Raw genomic sequence first — 14,841 nt, 5'->3', positions numbered from 1 at the left:
TTTTCCAGAAAACTTTTGCCTGAGTCAGACTCCCAGCATGGAAAATTTCAGCCCAAATGGCTTAGGTTTGGGAAAGTTATCAGCAACTGAAAACAGGGTCTTAGAACATATCGGGCCACCTTAATTATTTACTCTGATATTTTTAAAAAGCTGCGTAATCTTAGGAGTGTATTTAATGGACATTCTGGGTTTGACTTTGACCAGAAATTCATGGACACATCACTATGTTCTTTGTATAATCAGCTACTGGGCATTTTTGCAGCAACACACAACTAGTTGCTCTCGCAACATACCACTGGCACATGTGCATATCAGATTGAACCCGAATTCTGTAGGCTAAACCCAGAGCTCCTGTAAGCAGATGTCAGTCCACTGATTCAAATTATGACCCTGATCTTGCAAAGTCTTACACCTGTTCTCAGCTTTATGCACATGAGCAGTAACAGTGACATAAGTAGGGTTCCACATGGGTCCACTGCATGGGGTGTCTTGCAGGACTGTGGTCCGACTTTGTAAACACTTTGGGGCAGTGACCTTGATTTGGGGCTTGTCTACAGAAAGCTTTTGTACCACTTTAACAATATTAGTTCCTCAGGTTATTTACAGAAATAAGCTATTCTGATATAAGCACCTTTAAACCAGTTTAACTGCATCCACACTGCAGGGGGGTTGTACCAATTTTAATTGTATCAATTTAGAAACTGATATAGTTAAAGCACTACAAAAAACTGGTGATCTATTTGTCAAAGACGAAGGATTCAGTCCTGCTCCTATTGAACTCAATGGCAAAACTCCAAAGGAAAGAACTTCAAATGCTAATGGAGTACCTATCACAAACACTAAATTAATGAAAGAAACATTGAGAAGGTAACACAGAAGATACCACAAAAATGACAAGTTGTTTTTATTCGTTTCCATAACACACAGTAATGTCTTGGTGGTGTTACTGCAACAGGAAATGACACACAGCTGAAATGCCTTCTGCATACATGACAACTCCTCTTAAAACAGAATATATTGAAATGCCTGACATTAAGGTTTCTGCTTTTTCCTTAACTGAATAGAAAATCATTGATTCTTTTTAATATTCATTAAAATATTCTTTATTTTAGTAAAAATAATCAAATCTTAGATTTAATGAAAATAGACACAGCTTTCTTACACATTTCTTAGCACTTATTAAAAAACAGATCATTTGTCAGAAGAATACACATTTCCCATAAGGGAGATCTGCTGACATGCAGGATAGTCTCCCCAGGGAAGGGGAAGACTCATTGCTGGAGTAATTTCAAACTGGGCTGACAAATGCTACTTAATAATCATACAACAACTGCACAGTGGTTTCAGCATCCAAGTGCTTTACAAACATTATCTAATCAACCATCACCACACCCCGAGAGGTAGGTTAGGTAGTATTACCCCCATTTTACAAAAGGGGAAACTGAGGCAACGAGGCTCAGAGACTTTCCCTAGAGCACATGGTAAATCGATCTGAGCTGGGATTAGAAGACACGAGTTTCTGGCTCTCAGCCCTGTCCATGGAACATGCCACAATGCTGGAGAATTTACTACAGAGCAGCGGTTCTCAAACTTTAGAAACACAATGACCCTCATTTTGATTTAAAATTTTTCACGGACCCCCAAGTTGGCTTCTAATTTTTATGGAGGTGCTCAACCCCCACTCCACCCTTTCCCCCAAGGCCCCACACCTGCCCCACCTCTGCCCCTCCTCTTTCTGCTCCCTCCCCGAGTGTGCTGGTTCTGGAGCGTGCAAGAGGCACTGGGAGGGAAGGGGAGGGGTTGATCAGCAGGACCCGCGGCCCCGGACATGACTCGCGGACCCCCTGGAAGGACCCTAGTTTGAGAACCGCTGCTATAGAGAAACATACATGTCTTTGGAGGAGGTGACTTAGGTCTGTCTCATGCAATGAGCACTGCACAAATGCAGGAGTCTGCCTGCGTGGAGCTCCTTGCAGGATCAGGACCTTAGTGGGCCTTTGCCATCTCTCATTTTTCCAACATACTGAACTTTGGGGTTTAGGAGACTCCTACACAATAGCCTGGTTCCTTTCCTTGGCCACTCTTCCCAGCCACTGACCCCGCCTTAGACCTGAGGAACTGGATACGATGCACATGCAGCGAGACCACACATATTCTTGCCACGTTCAATATAGAAGTAGCTAAAAGGAGAAACAAACACAGATTAGTGAGCACTCCCCATTACTCCGCTCCAGATGCACGAGACACAACTGACCTGGCATGAGGTTACCATGTCACCCATGGTTCTGACCGGCGTCATTCTGCACAACATAAGTAAATTCCCTTCTCCTATCAGTGCAAGGAGTTGATGTACATCAGAGTCTTTTGTTTTTGCAAATGATGGGACTGCACCAGGCAATGGAATTCATTGGCAGAGTCACTTTCATAAACTAGCCAAGTTAATGCCCAATCCTGCAAAATTTGCCTTTCACCCTTGGGGCTGCTCTAAGTTGTATCCGCTAGCAATGTGAGTGGCTGGATTGCTGGATGGCAGGGCCTACCAGCCAAGCCCTGTTCTCACCTGCCCTTGGCCTTCTTGTCATGGGATGCTGGGAGTTCTAGAGAGCTGGCTACACCACCACAGGGAGACCTTCTCATATAGCCAGGCAAGCAGGAAACCATGTATTTGGTTGTTCTTGTTCCTTCAAGCCAGGGGGTGCTGCTGCACCCCCTGTACCCCTAGTTCCAGCTCCCCTGCAGGTAAGCCAGGCTTGTGGCTACTTTGTGCCAGCACGCCAGTGTGAGGCAACACACCCGGGGCCAGGAAGTGTCCCAGGATAAGTTTTCCCCTGTATGAGGGAGAGCTCTTATGACAAATGTTGAGAAACTCTTTTCTACACAGGATAAACTCCCAGCCTGAGCCTCTCACAGAAGCGCCCTGCCTGACTATGGTGGCTCCAAAAGGGCTTTCTTTATAATATGTGGATGCTGATCTTACCAGTCTCACGTAGCAGTCTCAAACCGCTAACACCCTCAGCCATTGCACTAGCTTCTTTGCAGAAAGCATGGCTGCTCCCTACTTGATAAACGGTCGCTTAGAACTGATTGGTGATCTTTAGGCACACCGGCATGCAAGGTTCTTGATTAGATTCAGTTAGGCCGTAGCGTGCCCAGCTGTGGTGGACGTCAGTCAGAAGCTGCTTACCCGTCCATGCCCCACAATGGGCCCCAAGAGTTTTTAACGATCCAATAGGGAGTTCCATTTTCTTCTCCATAACCCACAGCCAGAACTGCATGGTTCACTTTGTCTGGAGTCTTATCACACGTTGGGCTGCAAACAAAAGGCAAAAATAAAGCACATTTATAATATGAAAACCTAGTTTGTTGTTAATCATTAATTAGTCACTGTACTCTGCTGATATAAAAGGCTATAAAAGTGCTAAGCATTATTCAGTGGAAAGAGGCAATTCACATCAACAGGATTACTCACTACAATGGAAGAAATTAGCACATGAATTTTGGTGGTGCAAAGTGAAAGGTCTTAGCTGCAGCTGTAACAATTTGCTCAGCCTTCAAGTTTCAGGGCCTGATCCTGCAAACACTTCTGCACGAAGTACAGTTGTTCAATGGGACTGGAGCTGTGAGTGACGCTACCTACCAGCACATCTGCAGGATCTTGGCCGACACTGGGTATCTCTTATTTTAAAGAGAATGGACCACTCTAACCCACTGCTATGCGAATACTGCACGGGCTCCCACGCCCCACACGTGGGACACTGTGGCCCTTCAACACAACCAGTTTCTTAAAGGAAAACAGACTAAAGATGCGCAGCAACTTCGCTCGCATCTTCGTTTCCATTCAGTCGAAGCTGACGCTTGGGTAGCCTGGGCGGGACGGGCATTCGGGGATGTGTTCAGCATGACGTGCCAGAGGATTTCACAAAGTGGGGTTTTGTAACTGTTAAAATCAGCGTATTGATTTCTGTACTGAACACTTCCCAGCCGAGGCAGCAGGGCCATCCAGCCCATGTCTCTAAGCTGACGGCCATTTCCACTGGAGAGCTGTGGTTCATCTTACAGTTTTATGGAAACCGTGACTGCAGGAGAGCTCCAAACCCCAGGGGGGAACGTCCCAGCAGGGGAGAGGTCCCAGATTATTTGGAGAACTGCAGCTAAAGAAGTTTTTAAAATGCAGGCACTGATGAATGGTTGGTGTGGACTCATAAATCACGGGCCCAGGGGACAGGAAGAGGGTGAGTATAGATCACAGAGCCATTATAATCCAAATACGTGCACCTCTCAAACACACACAGGAACTGCTAGGTTGGATCAGATCCATGGTCCATCACATCCCACATTCTGTCCCTGGCAGTGGCTAGAACCAGAGGCTCTGGGCGAAAGCGTTAGAACTCCACAGTAGCAGACGTGGGACAATCTGCGCCCCCTCCCATTAGGTCTCACCCTGGTCTCTGCTAGTCAGAGGGTAGCTTAAACCTGGAGGCATGAGGTTTAATATCCCTGCCAAAATGTATGTTAGGATTAACCATTACTCTGGATATTCTAAATTATTCATATAAACATCCAACCCCTTCTTGAATCTTCCTAAATTCTTCATCTCAACGACGTCCTGTGGCAGAGAGTTCCATGGTCTAATGATGTGTTGGGTGAAGAAGTATTTCCTTTCATTGGTTTTGAATTTCCCACTTTTCATTTTAGTTGCACGTCCCCTGAGGCTTGTGTTATGAGACTAGAAGCCCCGATCAACCTTCTCTCGACATTTGTTATTTTATATCTGTTTATCACGTCTCTGCTTACTCATGAGGGGAACACAAACCTCTGACTTCACTTCCCCTCTGCACCTTATCTCTGTGCATCTCAGCCACAAACACAGATTCCTTTACCATCGCTGTGCTGACAGACAGATTGATCTTTCTACACCAGACCTGCCTCCTCCTGTCCAAGCTAAAATCGCAGCCTGTCTCTCTGACACCTTCTCATAGCTGTCCAGCCATCAGCTCAAACAGAGCTCTTAACCTCCACCCACACCCCACACTCCTTTCTCGACCCTGTGGAGAACACCACAATACTATCTGCTACGCAGGCTCATCACCTGGGCATCAGCTTCAACTCAGCCCTCTCTCCAGGGCCTCACATCGAGGCTGTGTCCAAGTCTTGCAGATTCTTTCTGCGTAACATCTCTAAGATGCGGCCTTTCCTTATTCAGTCACACAGCAAAAAACTCGTGTCCAGATTCTCGTCCTCTCACTTCCGTTACTGCAGTGTCTTCTTCTCTGGCCTTGACAAATGCGACCTGGCCCTGCTCACACCCATTCTTTGCAGCAGCATTCTGATCCTTCCCTCCAGCGGGGGCTCCTGTTTCCCCACCTTTGCATCCCTCCACAGACCCCCCTTCAATACTGTATCAAACACGAGCTGCCCATCTTCACTTTTGAGGCCCCTCCTGGCCTATCCCCACCTGACCCATCGTCTGTCATTCCCTATCAAGCAGTTGATGCTCCCCTCTGACCAGCCCATGCTGCCAGCCTCCATCACCCACTTGGTACATTCTCAAACGAGTGCCTTCAAGCTCTCTCCCCGCTGCCCCCATAAACAGGAATAGGAATTAATCTGTCCTGCCACAGCTGGCTTCCCAGCCTCTCCAAAATCTCATCAGCAGCCTCTTAGGCAGCTACTCGCCTTGTCTGTGGAGTGGACACACTGCTCTCCCGATCAGTTCCCATCCTCAAACCCACACTTCTCCCTTTGTCCCTTTTCATGTCCTAACACTGACTTCTCATCTGAACAGGAACAACCCTGCGAGGCCCAGAATATTGGTGAACTGCTCAGGCCAAAGGACAACAATATATATTATCCCTCACATGGTAGGATGAGACCCATTTCACCTCCTGGATACTTCTTGGGGGAAATTCACCCCTAGTGCAGAGATGGTCCATGGCACCAGTTAAGCCCTTCACGGTGCAGTACAGTGGGAGGCTGGAGGTTAAGCAGGCGCACCAGGGCATGGGCATGCCCCTCACCTGCTTAGAAATGGTCTCGTGCTGGCCACTTAGCAGCTGCTATTACTGCCCCTAGGATGGAAGAGCCACCACAGTGAGGCTGCATGTCTGCCCCACACCCTCACCTGGCATTACAAAGGCAGATTTCCCACACTCTCCTGCACAGAGCTCAAACACACGGGCTTTAAGCAGTGGAATGAATTTCCCCCAGGTTTGTTATGGGAGTTTGCAGGCAAACATCTCATGGGTCACACATAACCTGCTGAGCTCCCACAGGCCTCTTCCAGTGACTGGACCTGCCCCGGATTGTCTCAAGCATGCAGCTTGTTCAGGGACTGGCTCCGACTTGGAGCTGGTCAAGAGCATTTCAATTACATTTCAAAAATTCAAAGAGTTTTGTGAACAATCTTCAGCGGTTTTTGACTGGTTCTACTCCCATTGTAAGTTGCAACTACATTGCAGGCCCTGATTTGTTACTCTATGCCACCGAACTCAGAGATGAACTTCCAGCTTCCCGTTCTGTCTGTCTTTGTCTTTAAAAGATGCTAGTCGACAGTCGAATGACTGGCCTCTGGAACACAAAGGGAAACCTGCTGGGGAATGAACATGATAAAGCAACTCGGCTACTATGGTTTACCTGCATCTTCTGCATTCAGAGATACTCACTTGGAGTAAATGCCTTTACTGTATCTCAGGAAGTCATCAGTCACCTCAAAAGCGAAGCTAACGGGATTATGTTTCCCCACCGCTTCCACCATGCCCGGCTCATCGTACTGGAAGGAGAAAATTCCAAGCGTTATTTACTTCTTGGTCAGCGTCACTACAGGGCAGACACCCCAGAAAGACAGACATGGCCAAGCTGGGGTTGTGGATAAACCTCCCGTCCTCTTCTGTGCAAACAAGGAAACTCACACGGATGGCGGACACGTCGGCCCTGTTCACACGGGGAGCAGCACGGCTGGGCCCCCCAGGTAGGGCAAGGCCAGGCCTTGCTAACATCCACGGGACCAGCCGTGCTCCCAGGAGATAGGAGACCAACTCTGTCGAAGAGCTGCTAGCAGATCCCTCTGTTTTACACAAGCTCATGTGCCAGCAGCAAGAGTTGGCCAGGGACACTCCACGGCTGCAGAGGTTGTACAGTAGTGTACTGTGACTGCCCTCCAGAGGCAGCAGAAGTTTGCTGCAGGCCCGACCCGTGAGTTGTGTATAATGGGGAACGAAAGTGGGAGCAGAGAGGAGAGAAACAAACTGGAGCAGAATGGAGTAGTAGGTGCAACCCTTGTCCCTTCTGGATTAGCCGGTTCGGCTGTAAACGCTTTCTGAGCCAGTACCTGTGAGCTGTCTCCCGTGCACAGAGTGCTTTTAAAAACATGGGAAACAAGCTCTTTTCAGTCCAGCAGGCGGAACGGTGCAGAGAGGTTGGCTTGTTATGAAATACTAACAACCAAGTTCTACAGCCTGTTAGTGTGCACAGACCCACTTCCATGGCAAATATCAGCGCGAATGAAGACAGCCTTGCGGTGACTCAGAATTGTCACAGTGAACTTTCTGAAACAATGGCACCAAGGGCAGTGCCCTAGCCTCTCAGTAGAAGGCGGTCGACATCAAAGCCTTCATATAGTAACTTAGGTGCCAAAATAGTCCACTGAACCCAGGTATATCCAGGAAATTGGCTTCACTAGTGATGCACAGAAACAGACCAGCCTCATCTGAGAAGCAACAGCCTGAATGTGCATGCTGCACCGGCCACCCCATTCCCAGGGCCTCTCGCTGCATTAGTGATTGGTAAATCAAAGCCTGAGGAACTTACCAGGGTGATATTGACAACATCTTTGACAAAAGCAATAGCCTTTTCCGGCTGAAATTTGCAGGTGCCGTTCTGTGCAAACACAAAGGAATCAACGTTAAACCCAGGTTCGTCACCAGCGCGTCCAGTGTTTGATTACGCTTCTGCTGCGCTGGTAAGAATACCTGAGCCTGGTAAGGATACGTATCCTCTCCTTGGAGCCCTTTGTTATACAGGATGTACTCAAAAGCTTGGCTTGGCAGGCCCCTGGAAAACACCACAGCAAAACGGTGAGTTTATTAGGGCAACAACACTGTATCTTCTGCAAAGATCAGTCCACATGCTTTCTCTCAAAGGATTAGCCATAAAGTGTCTGGACTGTGATCTGAGCATGGGCAGCGGGATGAGGTATCCTGCACCATTAACAGCACCGGACCTGGAAATGTCACCCACCCTTCACATCCCAGCTACCAGTCTCCTCCCCAGGGTTCTCAGGGCCTGACCCATCACAGCCCTAAAGTCCCTGGTGGGCAGCATGGGTGGGTCACAGGAGCAAGGAATTCCCCTGGATTAGAAGAGCCCCCAATAGCTCCAGAATCAGCCACTCCAGACTTACACCACCACCCCCCAGTCCTCGTTGGGAACCCTGGTGCAGGAGGCACATCAGGGATATTTGTGGGGGAAGGAAACGTGGCTGGGCCGTTCCTAGACCCTGGCTACGAACTGCCCATAGAGAAGCAAGTTAAAGCACCCTCCCACCCCCCCAGTCTATCCTGTGCTGGGGGAAGAACAGGCCCCAGCAGCTCCAACACACAGGAGGCACCAAGCCATCTTTGCCACCCAAGTCTGGTCCCTGTGTGGCACCAGTTCAGCTCTGGGGCAGGGTGAATTTGGTCCTCAGGCTGAAAGACCTTTTCTGGGTGCCTGTGGCCAGGATGCTCTTGACTGTGATCCCTATGCTGCACAAGAAGAGGATGGCAAGGAGATCCCCAGCGCTGAGTGAGGAGCTGCTCCTGTCCCTTCGCCCATCCCGTGATGGGGTTGGGGGGAGGAGGGGGAAGGGGCTCAGCCCCCTGCAGCAATTCTCTGACAACTTGTTTACAGGAGGACAAAGACTGGCCAGAAGCAGCCAGGTGAGGAGGAGTTGAGAATGTCCCGGAGATGGTGCCAGAACGTGGTCCTGTATGACGAAGGTGCTCATGCACTTCAGGGGAGGCAGTGGATTTGAAAAGGGCTTATTTTCTGCAGCTTTCACTTTAAGAAAGCCAGCGGAGCTTCCCGAAGGCGAAGACGAGGTGTCTGTGGGGGCTTTCAGGTTCACGCTCAATGTCGAGCCTCGCTGACAAATGTCATCCAGCCAGAGAAACTGCCAAAACCTCGCTCACTTTCCCCTGCGGCGTTCAGCCACTAGGAACTGTCGTATTCGAGATGTGGCCAAACAGCCAGTGGGAGGGAGAAACCTTGAGGGTTGGGAAGCCCAATAAACGTCACACATCACATATTCCAGAAAAGTCAGAAATCTGGCCCCCCAGACGCCGCGTGCCAGGTTCCCTTACCTCTAGTAGGTCCTAACTTACACTACTTACCCACTGCATCCATGGTTATTGAAGTCCTGAGCACAGTCAACCAACTGTTGCTCTGCCTAGAGAAATACTTGGAATCAGCATCTAGTCAGAAGAGCAATCTCTTTCTCTCTCTGTCATTGTAAATACATGATACACGGCAGACAGTATCACACTGAAGCCTTTTCCTTACTGCACACCAATGGGTATTCATCTTGTGCCATCAGGGATTGCGAGACTGGCTCAGAGCCAGGGACCGTGCTGTCCGCTCTCATGTCGCTGATGGGGACCAGCACCAGCTACTGCGCAGGAAGGAACCACGCAGCAGGCAGCTACGGGCTAACTGGCCTGCAGGGAATGTTCCTCCAAGCCCCTATAGCTAGAGGTTGGCTCGTGCCCAAAGCGGGGTGGTTTAGATCCCTTCCCATGCTCTTGTTTATTTTCAAGACTTGCTACAACCGCTCTGGATAGTCTGTTATCCATACAAATGTCTAATCCCTTTCAGAATCCCGCTCCACTCTTGGCCCCAATAATTAAAAGCCTTTTAAAAGTCTATAGCTAAATTTTATCATCTGGTTCTCCTTTATCTACTGTTTTATTGTGGCCCTGAGTTCCACAGGCTCATTGTGCACTGCGGGAAAATGACTCATCGACGTGCCATTAACTAATGAGATCTGCTCACAGAAGCCAGGGATTGCAGGCCAGTCCCCAGTTCCCTTTCCCAGATGAATGGGACTGCCCCAGCTTGGACAAGGAGGTGCTCAGCTGCTGCAGTGAGGACAGCAATACAGAGGGACAGACTCTCTGTTCTGGGCTCACATGGCGCTGCTGAGTGGTCTGCATCGCACAGTCCGTATTTGCTGCTGTTTTGTGCGCGAGAACGTGACCTGGACGTTGAGGAGAAGCAGCCAGGGGACCGGAATCGACAGCACACCCGAGGGCTGGGGCTGCCGGAGGGCTCTGCACAGCCTGGGCACACGCCCCATGCCCCAGGCACCGGTGCACTGAAAGGGAGAATCTCTTACCAGTGACAGTAGCTTTCCTGTTGCTATGGCAATTGCAGACTCTAAACACCCAGTGGTGGAAAAGGTCCAGCAGCTGCCACACGCGCCCTGCATCGGGAACCAGGAGCAGGAGGTTAACAGGTTCCTAACGCTGTTGGGAAAGCCCAGAGGAGGGGGAGCTCCAGACATCCCATCCCATCACGGAGTGGGGCTGGGGCTTCATGGTTACCCTGACTTCTGTGCAGACCTGTGGGAGTGGGCACTACCCCACAGGCCTCTGCTCTGCGCTGGAAGCCATTCTCCCTAGAAGCACCTAGCGTTCCCTGTCCGACTGATCCTGGGCCGCACCTTCCAGTGGGGAGCAGCTAGCAGCCGTGGGATTCTGGGGGGCTGACAGGCACCTCACTCGCTCTTGTGGGATTTTTCCTGTAGGATCATAAAGAGCAGCTGTCCCCCAGCCCAACCTGTCTGCCTGCCCATGCTCCCCCTCGCCCTATGGAGGGGCTCCCGTAAGCCCTCCCTGACTCCCCCTTGGGGACGGTACAGACCCCAGGATACCTGCTATGCTGGGGGATGTCCGAGATCTGCCCTTGTGGCTTTATCCCCAGCTCCTCCCTCTCTCCCACTGGTCCAGAACGTGCGAAGGCAGCGACGGGCCAGAGGACCATTTGGAGCACGGTGGAGCTGACACATTTGCCTACCTGGTTCTTCACAGGGGTCACATAGTTTCCTTTTTTCCTCCAGTCGACAGCGGAAGGACACGGCCCGGAGCTGGCCAGGAAATTCCCTTTTGTGGCCGAGCAGTTCTACAACCAACAGGAGAGTGTTCTGATGAGCAGAGAGCTGTGTCTTATGGAACATCAGCGTGACAGCAGCCTGCAGGGAATGACTCTTCCTGGGGCAGAGGTGGTCCCCACTATCATGTCACAAGCCCATACCCTGGGGCTCCATGATGGCTAGATTCACCATGCCAGCATTGTTTGCAGCAAGGATTTGAAAAATATTTATGTTGGGCCTAATCCTGGCAAGTGCTGAGCCCCCATAGTACCCAGTGGAGCCAATGGAAGTTGTGGGTGTTCGTCAGGGGCTTGATCCAACCCTCAAAGTTAACTGAGATCCTCATGCTCAGCACACCACAGGATCAGTCCCACTGGGGTCCCAAGAAGAATACAATTCTGTAGGTACTAAAAGCTGTAACTAGAGGCAGAACAAAATAAAGCCGAGGTGTATGGAAATGTCCAGGGGACCCTAAGCTGGGTAACACAGCCACAGGAGCCATGTACCTGTAAGTCAGCAAAAACTCTGCCCAAACTAACAAATACCTTTACCTGAGGTTCACTCCAAAGATAGGTTTTTCTAAATTCTGTGAATGTCATGTCTGAAAACTGGTTCAGACCCACTAAAAAGAAGAAGAAGTTTTATTAATCGAAGAGCTAAGCCAGAAACATCACTCTGGAGAAAGAGGGAGATTCAGGAAATTAAATTAAAAAGCATAAACTCCTACTTTCAAACGTATGATTCCCAGCATTGTGTCTGTCGATTCGTCTCTTATTGGCAACAAAGATCTGCAGCCTTTGGTAATACTCCTCCAGACTGTACTTCCTGTTGTACTAAAGATGAAAGACCCAGAAGAAGTCAATGGCAGGTGCAGAATACAGAAGTGAAAATACACACAGTGCGTATCACGACTGGGGAGATTTTCCTCTAAAAAACACATGTAGCTACATGGTGAGGGCATATCCCATCACGCACTGCTCCCAGATCCAAGATGGGCTGGGGGTGGAGAATGGGAGCAGAGTCCACCATACAAAACTATGAGGACCAGAGCTAGAAGAGAGGTCCTCACGGTCAGTGGAGGAGAAAGAGAGTTTGGGTGCATGCAGGGAGTTTGATGCGAGCTATTTCACACTATTTAATGTAACTGTGCCACATCTGAAATGTCTTGGCAGGAGGCACCTTGTAATTTGAGTTACGCATGAGTATTATTGTGAGCATGTATTTCTCCAGACTTAGCCTTGGCCAAGTCCCTGGCAGCTGGTCGCTTGCCAGCATGGAAAATCCCCTACTAGGAAGTCCCTTGCAGTACAAAATGGGTGAACAACAATAATGAAACCAGTCTGTTTTCTCCTTTTGCAGAAGTCAGCTTAGATTTATTTCACTGACTGACCATTCTGAACATCTGCTGTGGGGAGGAAACCCGTGACGGTTCATTTGGTTTCTGAATCCTTTGAAAAGAAGAAGTTTTACCTGCAGCATCCATGACTTAAAGTGAAATTCCTCTGAAAAGAGAAATAAAGAAACAAGCGTTTAAGTACTTGAAACACCTGTCTCTTATTGTGTTTGTAAAGCCCCCTGCACAATGTGGCCCTTTTCTTGGCTGGCCCCTCCCTACTACCATAATAATCATTATAAAGTGGAAACAATTAAACTAAACTTTAATTTTCAATAAACTACTGTACTCATTTAGGATAACAGCCTTGCCGATCTTTGCCTATTTCTAAGCAAAATGTTACATATTAATGTAGCTTAAAGGAAGGGTTTGCATCCAATAGCTATCAATTTCCACTGTAACTGAAAGTTAGAACAAGGATGTTGCCTGCTCCCCACCCCAACCCTCCGTGTTTGGTCTGATTTTGTTTTAAAACAAAACCTGGTGCCTAAAATGTCATGCTGGGGCTGAAAGTGAATTTGCATTCCGGATTTACAGTGTTCACAGAGCCTAAATATCAACAGAAGATATTGCCTTTCAGGCAGGGGGCTGGAACAATGTGTATAGTGGGGGTGCTGAGAGCCACTGAATCAAACTGTAAACCCTCCCTATCATGAAAACCACTTCAAACCAGGGGGTGCTGCAGTCCTATACCCTTTCATAAACAAGATCTGTTGTCCAACTCGGCTTCTTCTGTGAAATTGTTTTAAACTCAGCAAAAGTTACAGAGTGAGCAGAGGTCACCGATATGACTCGGAGACTTTGCTGAGATTGTGACTGGTGAACAAAAGAGAAATGGAATTGGGACGGAATGGACCCAAACTGGTGTGCCGGAAATGAGGCTGACTTGGTGAACACAGTAATGAGGGGGATGGGCTATTTCACCCCCCTTAGGGGACCTTAGAAACAGACATTTTGCAGGGAGCTCAAACCAGGGAGGATGAGTGGACTCCACCATCAAGCTGCCACTGTCTCCTGGGACCCCAGGAGAAGAACCTAAGAATGGCCATACCAGGTCAGACCAATGATCCCACGAGCCCAGAATCCTGTCTGCCCACAGTGGCCCAGCTGACATTGCTGCAACCCCTAACTTCAGCGAACTACACCTGGAATGTGTGACTTGGGGTCCTGTTTCACCTTCCCTGGGGTGGCCTTTGCCTTCCTCCCTATTTCTTCTTTTTCCAAACTCTCTCTCCTTCTGCTGTTTACCAAGGGGCTGGCTCAGCTGGCCAAGCCTGCAGCATTTGCAACACTGCTCTGAGCCCGTGAGGAGAAAGGAGCAGAAAGCAGGGCCTTAAGCTGCCTGATGCTGGTACAAGCTTGCCAGGGCTCCAGGGGCAGCTCTATGTATTTTGCCGCCCCAAGCATGGCAGTCAGGTGGCTTTCGGTGCATTGCCGGCGGGAGGTCCGCTGGGCCCGCACCTTTGGTGTACCCGCTGCCGAATTGCTGCCGAAGCCGCAGGACCGGTGGACCTTCCACAGGCAAGCTGCTGAAGGTAGCCTGACTGCTGACCTCACAGTGATGACCGGCAGATGCCCCCTGCGGCTTGCTGCCCCAGGCACGGGTTGGTGCCCTGGTGCCACCCCTGCAGGGCTCTGAGCGGCTGACGAGACTGTGTGCTGGGCCTCTTGTTTCTCCAGCAGTGAGGAAGCAAAGAAAAGCCATCCTCAGACAGAAGCTGCATTTTCTAGCCGTTCTCTGTCCGGGGGGGGCTTGTCTTGTTTTGTCTTTAAGGGGGGGGGGATATCAGACTTTAACAACAGCAGCAGCAGCTCCCCCCCAGCTCAACTAACTTCTGCTCTTTTCCCTACAGACAGTTCCCCTCTGTCAGACCCTGGCCCCGTGTCCAGCCCGCTGGGCCTTTGCCCCCCCAGACTCTCTGCACTTCCAGGCAGGGGAACCCCTGGAGCTGCTGCCCCTCCGCTCTGGGGGCCCCTGGCTACCACGCCCAGAGCCGGGGTCCCTGGGCCCGTGGAGCGAACCGAACCGAACCTGCCGGGAACCCGGCTCACCCGCCCCCCGCGCCCGGAGCCGGCAGCACCAGGGAGGAAAGCGGCGCCGCGGGCAGGGCTCGGCCGGGCGCAGGCAGCCCACGGGCCGCTCGTCCCAGCGGCCCCATCGCCCGCAGCCCGGTGCCGGCTCCGTCCCTGCGCGCCCCGGGCCGGACCCCCCCGCCCGCCTACCGTCCGCGCTGCTGAGGCAGGGGAGCAGGGCAGCCGCCGCCAGCAGCCCCAGCACAGCCCGCCGCCCCGCCGGCATGTCTGCGCGGACTGCAGCCGCCCG

General features: G+C 50.4%; 1 protein-coding gene across 1 annotated transcript; it reads right to left on the bottom strand.

Annotated features, from left to right (window-relative positions):
- Positions 1-880: 880 nt before the first annotated feature.
- CTSH (cathepsin H) lies at positions 881-14,836 on the bottom strand. The gene is made up of 12 exons (XM_030577873.1): positions 14,742-14,836; positions 12,596-12,627; positions 11,853-11,958; positions 11,677-11,747; positions 11,050-11,154; positions 10,370-10,456; positions 9,369-9,424; positions 7,968-8,049; positions 7,807-7,875; positions 6,663-6,769; positions 3,185-3,310; positions 881-2,180 (listed from the first exon to the last, which is right to left on the bottom strand). Exons 1-12 carry the CDS (start codon positions 14,815-14,817, stop codon positions 2,105-2,107), a joined length of 993 nt encoding a protein of 330 aa, XP_030433733.1. The 5' UTR covers positions 14,818-14,836; the 3' UTR covers positions 881-2,104.
- Positions 14,837-14,841: the final 5 nt, after the last annotated feature.

This window comes from Gopherus evgoodei, chromosome 10, assembly GCF_007399415.2.
Source record: "Gopherus evgoodei ecotype Sinaloan lineage chromosome 10, rGopEvg1_v1.p, whole genome shotgun sequence".
NCBI lineage: Eukaryota > Metazoa > Chordata > Testudines > Testudinidae > Gopherus > Gopherus evgoodei.
This window is presented reverse-complemented; position numbering and strand designations above follow the sequence as displayed.

Coding starts and splice junctions, on each gene's coding strand:
- CTSH (XM_030577873.1), bottom strand. CDS start 14,817: ATGCCGGCGGGGCGGCGGGCTGTGCTGGGGCTGCTGGCGGCGGCTGCC. Junction 11,748..11,852: donor TGGGAATCATACGTTTGAAA/GTAGGAGTTTAT, acceptor TCTTCTTTTTAG/TGGGTCTGAACCAGTTTTCA. Junction 10,457..11,049: donor TGACCCCTGTGAAGAACCAG/GTAGGCAAATGT, acceptor TTCCCGATGCAG/GGCGCGTGTGGCAGCTGCTG.